This window comes from Clarias gariepinus, chromosome 9 (assembly GCF_024256425.1).
Source record: "Clarias gariepinus isolate MV-2021 ecotype Netherlands chromosome 9, CGAR_prim_01v2, whole genome shotgun sequence".
Taxonomy (NCBI): domain Eukaryota; kingdom Metazoa; phylum Chordata; class Actinopteri; order Siluriformes; family Clariidae; genus Clarias; species Clarias gariepinus.
Genome location: NC_071108.1, coordinates 29,447,527 through 29,458,381, shown reverse-complemented (window position 1 = coordinate 29,458,381; position 10,855 = coordinate 29,447,527). Strand labels below are relative to the sequence as shown.

The 10,855-nt window shown below is 39.7% G+C and overlaps 1 protein-coding gene across 2 annotated transcripts; it reads left to right on the top strand.

Moving 5' to 3' along the window:
• The first annotated feature begins 901 nt into the window (after positions 1-901).
• Positions 902-9,589, top strand: ddx51 (DEAD (Asp-Glu-Ala-Asp) box polypeptide 51). Of its 2 annotated transcripts, none has more exons than XM_053503401.1 (16): positions 902-1,117; positions 2,749-3,119; positions 3,253-3,368; positions 3,470-3,620; positions 3,709-3,854; positions 5,486-5,557; positions 5,662-5,768; positions 7,151-7,256; positions 7,349-7,485; positions 7,574-7,739; positions 7,844-7,959; positions 8,612-8,728; positions 8,828-8,929; positions 9,019-9,082; positions 9,175-9,309; positions 9,446-9,589. In XM_053503401.1, the coding sequence occupies exons 1-16, from the start codon at positions 1,095-1,097 to the stop codon at positions 9,470-9,472; spliced, it is 1,956 nt and encodes a 651-aa protein (XP_053359376.1). In that variant the 5' UTR covers positions 902-1,094; the 3' UTR covers positions 9,473-9,589. The 2 variants fall into 2 exon arrangements, with proteins under 2 accessions (XP_053359376.1, XP_053359374.1); XM_053503399.1 differs by having other exon boundaries at positions 7,148-7,256.
• The last annotated feature ends 1,266 nt before the right edge of the window (positions 9,590-10,855 follow it).

The window sequence follows — 10,855 nt, the reverse complement described above, 5'->3', positions numbered from 1 at the left end:
CTCCCTGTAGGACAACTCCTTAGTGTTGCTGATGTCACCTACACTACCACCATGGAATCATCTGCATAATTCATGATGATGTTGCAGTTTTGCAGAGGGACACAGTCATGGGTAAGCAAAGAGAATAGCAGTGGACTCAGCACACAACCATGTGGGACACCAGTGTTCAGAATGAGGGTAGAGGACTTGTGATTACTTAACCTAACAGACTGAGGTCTATTGATCATTATTATTATGTGAAGCAGTGGCAATGGCATCCTCCATTTCTTGTGTGTAAAACAGGTGTGTAGGCATTCAGAGTGAAGTAAAATGCTTAGACACTGGTTTGATGGTTTTGTCTTCAGCCCTGAAGACAGTTGGGAGTTGAAGGGTCACCATTTGCAATGTGCTACTTGGGGGCGGGGCTTTGTCTATTTAATATTAGGCAGGTGGTCATAATGTTATGGTTGCTCGGGGTATTTGTGTACGTTTTACCTGAATAAACATCACAGGCATGAAGAAACTTCTTTAAACTTTTATAAGATATATTTAAGGTATAAAATATCGTTATAAGACTTTTTTTTAAATGAAACATTTCAGACTTTTATAAGATATATTTAAGGTATAAAATATCGTTATAAGACTTTTTTTTAAATGAAACATTTCAGAATTATAATGTTAGTGTATAAATATATAAAAATGTTTATTATCACAGTTAGCAGCATAGACAGAAAAAATAAAATTATTAAATTATTTTAGTGCCGTAATGTAACATGTAAAATTAAATAAACTAAATAATCTGTTATACCACGTAAAAAAGTGTATTTGTAGGCAACGGGTTGAGCGAATAAATAAACGCATTCTGTTGTGGAACCCTGCAGCTACGTCATCAAAACGCGCCTCCGTCATCTTTACGCGACTGTCAGCGCGCTCACATGGCATCTAGCTTGTGTTTATACTGAACAGGATTTCTCTACTGACCGAACGACATGCTTTCTTGCACATCGTTTGTTCCAGTTTAATGAAGATCGTGTGTTTTCCGGAGCTGTGAGTCTTCTGCTGATCCAGAAGAATATCTGGACGTGTTGGAGTTACAGAAGAGCTGAGTGTTTGCAATGGCTCTGTTCATGATTAACAGGTACGAGATGATTAAAACTGAATCCCTGACTTGTTTACAGGGTTAATGTAAGTTTGGAGAGAGATTTACCTTGATGCATATCAACATGCAGCTTATACTAGTTTCATATTACATAATTGTTATTTCAGCTGTCTTTCTACTGTATATATTATATTGCTGGGAAATCATATAAAATGTCTATTAATAAACCAAAACATAAACCAAACAACACCAGATCTCACATACTTATCTTGTCATAAATACTTCAAAGGGAGTTCTAGTCAATCTTGGAATTTAGATTGTGCGGAATAACAGAACACAGTTATAAGAGTAAAGATTCACTTTATTTCTCTATATAGTCCCCTGCTACACTAATGGACTTATCCCAGTGTTTCACTAGTGCTCGGACTCCATCAAGGTAGAAAGTTTTCTCAGTACGCCGGAGCCCTGAGCGGACTGCCTGTTAAAACTTATTTAATTGCCCAAACATGTGGAAATGTCTTGGAGAATGGTCAGGACTGTACGAGGGATGTGGTACTGTAATAACTCCCAAATGAGGGAATGGTAAATGATTGTGCTTCACCAGTAAGATAAATATTAATATACAAGGTAATATCAAAAAGTTTTGAGACTAGTTTTGTAATACGCCAGCAGATGGCAGCACAAGGCTCCACGCACAGTTATTGGGCTGCAACGGCCTTCAAAAGTAAGTGTGTCAAAAGACATTATCCTGTGTACATCGGCAGCTGTGCAACTGGTGGTTTTTCGATACCACGTCTGCTATTTCATCATGGACAGCAAGTTAGAACAAAGAACAAATGTGAAATTCTGTGTGAAACTGGGCAACACATGATTTGACATGATTTACAACAATGCTGTAATGATTCGTTAGAGGAGTTTTGAGTGGCACCTGCGCTTCAGCAGTGGGAGAACGTCACCGGAAGATGACGAGAGCTCAGGAAGATCTTTAACAAGCTTAGCCCCCGAAAATGTCGAGACTATTCGGCAGCTTGTGCATGATGATCAACTGAGAACAATTCACAACATTGCTGTTATTCTCTGTGTGTCATATGGATGAGTCCAGGCAATACTTACATGTGGTTTGAAAATGTGTGATTTAAACATGTTTATGATGTCTGCATTATAATGTACAATATCATGTAATATTTTAATTTAATGATTTGCATGAAAATAGAAAGGAGCAATTATAACAAAGTTAACCAGAAGAACTCATATTCTCATATATAAGAGGCATATTCTCCAGCACGCTCAGTAAAACCGAACAGCTGTCTTACTTATAAAATTGCAAACATCTGTATCTAGCGCTACTGATTCTTTCCAAGCAAAAAGTTTTCACACCAAATACAGACTGTGTTCATTTTCCCACTTTTTAGTGACCTATATAGAAGTCTGTAATTCTTCTAAATCCTTTTTATGACCGGGTCCAGTAAGATTTGGTGTTGCCTGGTCATTATTTTCTATATTACACATTAAATCATTTAGAATGTCCCTTCCAGTGCTCTTATGTATCGCTTTCTTTCTATGTCATAAAACTTAAATCATGTGATCACCCTGATAGGTAAATAAAGAATGAGTTTTCATGACACTTTTGGCACTTAAGCATCTACCCTAATCCATCTGTTCTCCTGCAGATATCTTGGGGAGGAGGAAGAGGAAAGTAAGTCAAATGGAGAGTCTAGGTCCAAAGCTTTGCTCAGCAAGCTCCAGGAACGTGCCAAGACGAGAGAACAACAGAGTCTTGCAAATAAGAAGCGGTCAGACGTCCAGGATACGAAGACAGGTGAAGAGGATGGTGTAGGAAAGACGAAAAGAAAACATGAGAAGCAAGAAAACGAAAAAAAGCAACTGAAGAAAAAGAAGAAGGAAAGCAATAGCGAGCAGGACGACGTTGATGAAACGCCTGTGGAAGCCACGGATCTGGGTACGAGTGAGCAGTCGAGAAAGAAAAAGAAGAAAAAAGACAAACAGGGGAGTGGAAATCAAGAGGAGAAGCAACACACAGGTAGCTGTTCATATGCTTGCATAACTAATTTTGTAGGTAATTATTATTTATTTCTGAAATTATCCGGATGTCATAGAGCAGGGAAAACACAAATATACTGTTTGTGCATCTAATAGACGTGTATATCTAACAGATGTGGTTTGTGAAGGAGTAGACGAGCCTGAAAGCCAAAAATCTGCGAGTGAGCCGTCAAACACCAGCTCCAGCTTTCAGATCCTCGGTGGATTTGAGAACAAGCCGGTTCAAAAGGTGTCCTCTTGAAAACATTTTTGTGACACATATTTCTAAAACCAGTGTACAGTCAAAGAGCAGCCTATAGCGTGAAATCTGTTCACGATACTGCCTTCTAGGTCCAGCGGGTGCTGCCTAAGTGGCTGGCTGAGCCGGACATGATCGAGAGAGACATTAAGAGCAACCTGATCCCTCTTTGTGATGTGCCTGGAATTTGTCCTTCGCTACAGAAGAAACTGGAGGCAAATGGGATCCAGACCTTCTTCCCAGGTCAGCGAGACAGATTCATCCCAGAGATGATGTCTGACATTTTTTTTTTTGTATTTTCTTATAAGTCTTTTGCTTCAATCATAAACAGTTCAAGCCGAGGTGATCCCCGCTGTCCTGGAGAGTGTGAATTCGGGGCTTCTGATTGGTCGAGGAGGTTACAGGCCCAGAGACATCTGTGTGTCTGCGCCTACAGGAAGCGGAAAGACGCTGGCGTTTGTTATACCTGTCATACAGGTGTGGCCTTGTGTATTGGTCATAGTGTATGTTGTATTTTACAGTCAAAGTATGTACAGATGTTCATTGGCTCCCTGTCACTCAGAGCTTTCACGAGTTTACCTTTAAGAAGCTTTTATACGTTTTTTAAACTGTTCATGGGCCTTTTAATAATCATTTTATTTTAAAGATACCGTAGAAAAATCTTGATTCGCAGTAATTGCATTTGATTGATTTTTATTTTTTATTATTATAGTTATATTTTATGACTTATTATTATTATTATTATTATTAATAACTGTCCTCTAAATAAGTTAGTTAGCGTCAAAGTTGAAATGGTGCTGCTAAAGTATGTTCGGGAAACAGATTAGTATTAGCATATTAGTAACAACATCATTGAATACCACAAAATCATTAAATAGCATAAAGGCTTTTAGCAGGAGTATATGAGGGACGTTCAAGTCAAACTGGGACTTATTATATGTACAGTGATTAAATATTTAAACATCGTGAACATTTTTCAAGCAGGTCGTTCCTGTGAACATTCACATAATGGAATGCCTGATCCTTCGATGGATATCGATGGATAACTCACCAACTTGTAGAAGGAGATGCATCTGTGTCTGTGGGAACTGTACACACGATCATTAACAGCACAACTTGCACATTACAGAAACTTGGCTGGATGTGGCACTAGCGCTTGGATGTCCCCGACTTACAAATGTTCTTAGTGAACATTTGTAGATGCAAACAAATCATGGAAGTAGCTCTGTGTAAAGACCGTGTAATTACTGTATATATATTTTATAGATTTTTAGTGTGTAAGTGAATATATAAAATGTTCAAAGTACTATATATTGTATGTGTGCGCGTGTGGGGGGTGCGAGAGAAATGAGGAAGCCAAAAAAAAAGGCTGTCCTGATGGTGAATAATCCTACGAGACAGAAAGTTCATAGTCTAATATAGTTCTGAGAAAAAATGGCATCCGTTCAAGTGCCCAGTAAACACCATGTAGGGCTGTCCTCCCACTGACATCCTCTCGGGGCTGCCTTTAAATGAGGTCAGCTGACCTTGCTGCATCACCAGGATTCCCCTCGCAATCAACTTGTGCACAATAAAAAGAGGTATAATGCGGAATCAAAACGCCAAACCTGCGGGTTTAAAAAATAAATAAAAAAGTTTTACTTTATATACAGTATTTGTGTTAAAGGTGTATAAGACTCTTTTTGTCGGACTTATGAACGAATCTGACTTACGTACGTGCTCCCAGATCGGGACAGTGTTTGTAAATCGGGGACAAGTTTTTACACTTGTTATTCTGCGCAATAAAAAAAAGTCCAGTTTTGACTTGAACGCCCCACGTACATATAAAAATAAACGGATATTATTAGAAGTGGATGGAACACAGTGGATGAAAGTTCAATATTACATCTTATTCTCTTTCAGTGAAGGTAACAAAAGCATATTAAAGTAGGTATTAAAAGTCCCCTATTTTTATTATACATCATTTGATTTACGCACCTTCTCATTTATCAAAATGTAGTAGTTTGTTTTCTTATCATGTCCTCAAATAGCATGTAGCAGAGGAGCTTAGTTTCCACTGTGCAGGTCAGATCATGCTAAATGCCACCTTACTGATCCCGTTGTTACAGGCGCTGATGACGCGAGTGGTGTGTGAAGTCCGTGCTCTGGCGGTGTTGCCCACCAAAGAGCTGGCGCAGCAGGTTTGATTCATTACTTCGTTACTTACTTTTATTTCTTGGTCCCTCTCTTGCCAGTACAACTGTGTTTTTGTCTGTAATGATGATGGGTCTTCTCTTCTCTGCAGGTGTATAAAGTTTTCTGCACTTATGCTGAAGGAACGGGACTGAAAGTTGTAATGGCTGCCGGGCAGAAACCTTTCGCTGTAGAGCAGTCCACTCTTTTAGAAGTCAGGTAAATACAGAATAACATAGTCTTTCATTAACTGAAATGTTTTGTAAATTTATACGAGTTGAAATATTGTACGAGCGTAGGTCAAAAATGATCTGCACTCCGGTTATATTAAAACTTCTGATTGTTGCACTGTCTTGTCAGCGCTTTCCGTTCAAGGCTACCGTCTCCTCCCCAGTCAGGCCGTGCAGGTGTGAACGCAATCCATCAGTTCACTTATAGCTGCAGTACAAGCAAAAATGGATGCCACACTTGAAATTCATGAAAGAAGAAAAGCATGCATTGATTTGATTTGATTTGTTTTTTGTGGTCTCAGGGTGTACCTGGTGTCGTTATTTATTTTTGACTTTTTGTGGAGTATGGGGTTAGTGTTTTATCATGAATAAGTGTGTAGGAATGAATAAAAAAAAAAATTCAAGGAAGGTTGCAAAATTGTTAGCCATCAATAAGGACCCGGACGCTGTCCACGTCCAAGGCTGATGCAGAAGTCTGCACACTGCTCTGTCGACTCCCTGACAAAACATTTTATTTGTCTTGAGATTTAAAAGAATCCTATCTCTAGTCCTGATCTCGCTCCATCTGACTTTCACCAGTTTTGTACCCTGAAAGCAGCCCTACGAGGACAGAGATTTACCTCTAATAAAGAAGTTAGGACAGTGGTGCATTTATGGCTCACGGCTCAGCCTAAAACATTTTTAACAGGGAAATACAAAAGTGATGGACAAAGTGTATAAAAAGGAAAGAGATAATGTCCGAAAAAAGATTAATTAAAATGAATTCTAAAAATAAAAACAAAACCTTTTTTCTTTTTTTTAATATCAGTAGTAGCAACAGTAATAGCAACATACAGTAATTCCATAGTTTCTACTTCAGGTCCCAAATCCAATTGTGTTTAAAAGCCAGAGTGCAGATAATTTTTGACTCACCCTCGTAAAATGGCGATGGATGAACACTGCAGGGTGGAGCTAATTTCAGGGCCAGAAAAAAATTATATTTAAAACCAAAGAACTAATATTCATATTACAAATCACAGATTGTATAGAGTATGTGTGAACAGTAAGTCTGGTTTGTCAGTTATTATAAGTCTATGAACACGTCATTTTTCTGGGCCAGAAAAATATTTTACAATTAGTCATTTGGTAGACGCCCATTTTCAGAGCAACTTACATTTTTATCTCATTATACATCTGAGCAGTTGAGGGTTGAGGACCTTGCTTAAGGACCCAACAGTGGCGACTTGATGGTCATGAGGTTTGAACTTGGAACCTTTCGAACCGTAGTCCAATGCCTTAACCACTGAGAGACCCCTGACCTTAGGGACATCAGATGCTTTCAGGTTTATCCTGGGTTACACAATGATGCAATGTTGTTTGTTTATTCAGGAGGGGTGTCAGTCGGAGTTTGTCAGATATCGTCATAGCAACACCAGGTCGCCTGGTGGATCACATCAACAAAACCGAAGGATTCAGTCTTGAGCATCTTCGTTTTCTGGTGAGGATCACTCGACGAGCATGGTACTCGCATCTATTTTGTTTTTTACATTCACAGAATGTGACGTGATTTTTAAAAAAATTCTTTTTAAGATCATAGACGAGGCCGACCGAATGATCGACAGTATGCAGCAGGCTTGGCTCAATCAGGTGACCAAGGCTGTCTATAAAAATGGCTCAGGAGCATCCATTTTTACGAGGACGGAGCCTGGGCCGATTACAGTGGCGAGGTATGAGACCTCTGTTTATTCTACTTCATTTCCCCGTGATGACGTTGTAGAATATTAATAAGAAGTCGTCTGTGGTGGTGTGTCTCAGTCTGTCTCCGCCGCAGATGCCGCTGCAGAAGCTGCTTTTCTCGGCCACTCTGACGCAAAACCCAGAGAAACTGCAGCAGATGGGCCTCCACCAGCCTCGTCTCTTCAGCTCCACACACACCTCAACAACAAGTGAAGAGAAATTCAACTTCCCTCAGGGCCTGACTGTGCGTATCAACCGAACACCTGCTCCTCACACACACGCCCACACATACACACACACACACACACACGATGCTCCTGTGTTTACCTGCGGCTCTGGTTTCTGCAGGAGTACTACGTCTGCTGCACGCTGAGCAAGAAGCCGCTTCTTATTCTGCACTTCCTGCTGCGCTTGAAGTTCAATCCTGTTCTGTGCTTCACGAACTCCAGAGAAGCAGCACACAGGTAGCGGCACTCACCGATCGATGTAAAGCAGTATGTTTGCAAAAAAAAAAAAAAACAGTGGTTAGCACTGTCGCCTTGCATAATCTGTGTGCATGAAGTTTGCATGTTCTCTCCATGCTTGGTGGGTTTCCTCCGGGTTCTCCAGTTTCCCCCACAGTCCAAAGACATGCAGATTAGTCTAATTGGCGTTCCCAAATTGCCCGTAGTGTGTAAATTAGCGCGGGTGTGTCCAGCGATCGATTGGCACCTCGTCCAGGGTGTACCTCCAAGTCTCCTGGAAAAGGCTCCATCGCCCCGCGATCGTGTATACAGGTATAGGCAATGAGTGAGTGAGAGCTTGATGACAAGGCTAATGTAGCTCCTAAGCTCTTAAGACATTTCTACAAATCTTTTTCATATTTAAGTATATTATATTTATACTTTACTTTATATTATATTATAAAATATATTTAAAGATTTATTAGTTTAAGCTTAAAGCAGAGCTATAACAAAGTCCCTCTGTCTATTAATCCTTTCTTTTTATCACATCCTGTCCTTTGTCAATCTCTCTTTTATCCTTACGGTCTCCCTCTGTCAATTTGTCCGCTTCTTACCCCCTGTCTCATTCTGTGTCTTCCACACTTTGCTCTCGCTCTCTCTCTCTCTTTCTCAGGCTCCTTTTACTGGTGAAGCTTTACGGTGGTGTCGACGTTGCGGAATTCTCCTCCAGACTCAATCCTAGCGAGAGACAGAAGACACTCAAGAATTTTGAACAGGGGAAAATTCAGCTGTACGTTTTTAATTTCCACATCCGTTTCTAACTTTTAACCAGATTCATGCATATAAAGTAACTTATCAGGGTTTTTTTTTTTTTTTTTGTCTCCCGCAGGTTGATCAGCACCGACGCTGCGGCCAGAGGAATCGATATTAAAGGAGTTAAATGCGTAATTAATTACGATGCTCCTCAGTACATCAGGACGTACATCCACAGGCACGTTTCCATCTTTATCGGACAAGTTCTATCTACATAGGAAATGCCAAAAGCAAAGTCGTTGTTTGACTGATGCCTCTGTGTTTCAGGGTGGGGAGAACGGCAAGAGCTGGGAAAGCCGGTGTGGCCTTCACCTTTGTCTTAGGAGTGCAGGTAAGGGTTGGGCCACCCTTAAAGTCGGTTCTCCTTTGGTTTAGGTTATAAAAAGGCTGGAAGGTGATTAGAAAAATCTTTCACGTATTTAGGAGGAAAAATTTGTGAAGATGGTCCAGGAGGCAGGCAGTCCGGGTCTACAGAAGCAGACCGTTAATCCGGAAAGCCTCAGCGGCATGGAGAGCCGATATGAAGACGTTTTGATCGAGCTGGGTAGAGTTATAAAGGTGAAAGCTTTTATCACTAATGATACATAAAATCCAAACTTGGAAAAATTTTGATGATTTTCCATAATAATTCATACCATTTTGCCATTAGGTAGTAATAATTAAAATAATTGTTTTTTTCTTCTTTTTTTTAAAGGCGGAAAAGGCCCAGAAACATTTCTGAGTAGATGGCTGCAAGAGTCCATAAACGTCCATGAACTATTTGTCTCTCATTGTACCCTTGTTCCTGTACAGAATTTAAAAAATTTTTAATAAAAAAAAAGGTTTAACACTGAAAAAAGGTTTAACATTGATGTCTTTTTCTTCTGTAAATGAACACAGTATTATTCACACTTAATGTCCAAATCAGTGCTTTACAGTAAATTCCTAAAAGCTGCAAATCAGTGTAGGTGTAGTGGTTAGCCCGGTCACCTTTCCTGCCTTGGTCTGTGTGCATGGATGTTCTATCCGTGCTTGGTGGGTTCAACGCTTTTTTCCTCCCACAGTCCAAAGACAGCAGATTAGGCTAACGTGTTCTTAAATTGCCTCTAGTTTGTGTGTGTGTGTGTGTGTGTGTGTGGCTGCGCTCTGCTGTGGCAAAGTCTCCTGAAATAGGCTGTGACGCTATACACAGGATAAGCAGTATAGAAGATGAATGAAGTTGAATTTGTGTCTTAAGCCTAGGAAGCTCAACAACCAGAACAATGTACAGTTTATAAGCGACGCATAAAATATTTAATACATTTTCCATAAATGTTGTTGGACTTTTGGCTGTTCCCATCAAGCGGTCGCCACAGCAGACCATCCAATCCGGACACAACTTTAGCACAAGTTTTACACCAGAGTTTTAAAACTCCATTTTATCCAGACTTTGTACTAGCACTGGATTCAGTGGCTCGGGTTTGGGACTGGCACTGCATTACACTGTATATACATATATGCAGATATACATGTATACAGTACATGTATATACAATGTTGCGCAGTTATATTGTACATTACTATATTACTATTTACAGTATAGTATAACTCTATTACCAAATGCATCTTCTGTTTGTATAACACATTGTATTTATTTTATTGTAAATAGGCCACTTTTGCACTTCTGGTTAGATGCTTTTGAATTCCATGGGTCTGTACATGTACTGTACTCTGCACCATGACAAAGCTGAATCTAATCTAATATAAGTAAATGGGTGGGAATTGAACCCGGGCCTTCTGCATGGCAGGCAAGAACCCTATCACTAAGCAACCAATGCCCACATTTACCACAGATATTAAGCTATAAAATGGAATCGGTCCCTTTTTCTAGCATACACACAATCTGATCTTGCTCTGATTAAGTTCTTTTTAAACCCATCAGACAGATTATTTTAGTGCGCATGCGCCACCTTATTTATGAGCCGACTCTTCGAATCACTTTGATTAAATCATGCAAATTAGGAAAACCTACAGTTTCTATACTAATAATAAGCTAATTATACCTAAGGTGTTTGTACTCCTTCAAGAAAACATATCTCCGTTTAAATTAGGCTTCGTTTACAAAAAATAACCTTTACGTCCGTGTC

Coding starts and splice junctions, on each gene's coding strand:
- ddx51 (XM_053503399.1), top strand. CDS start 1,095: ATGGCTCTGTTCATGATTAACAG. Junction 5,769..7,147: donor TCCACTCTTTTAGAAGTCAG/GTAAATACAGAA, acceptor TTGTTTATTCAG/GAGGGGTGTCAGTCGGAGTT. Junction 7,740..7,843: donor ACTTCCCTCAGGGCCTGACT/GTGCGTATCAAC, acceptor TGGTTTCTGCAG/GAGTACTACGTCTGCTGCAC.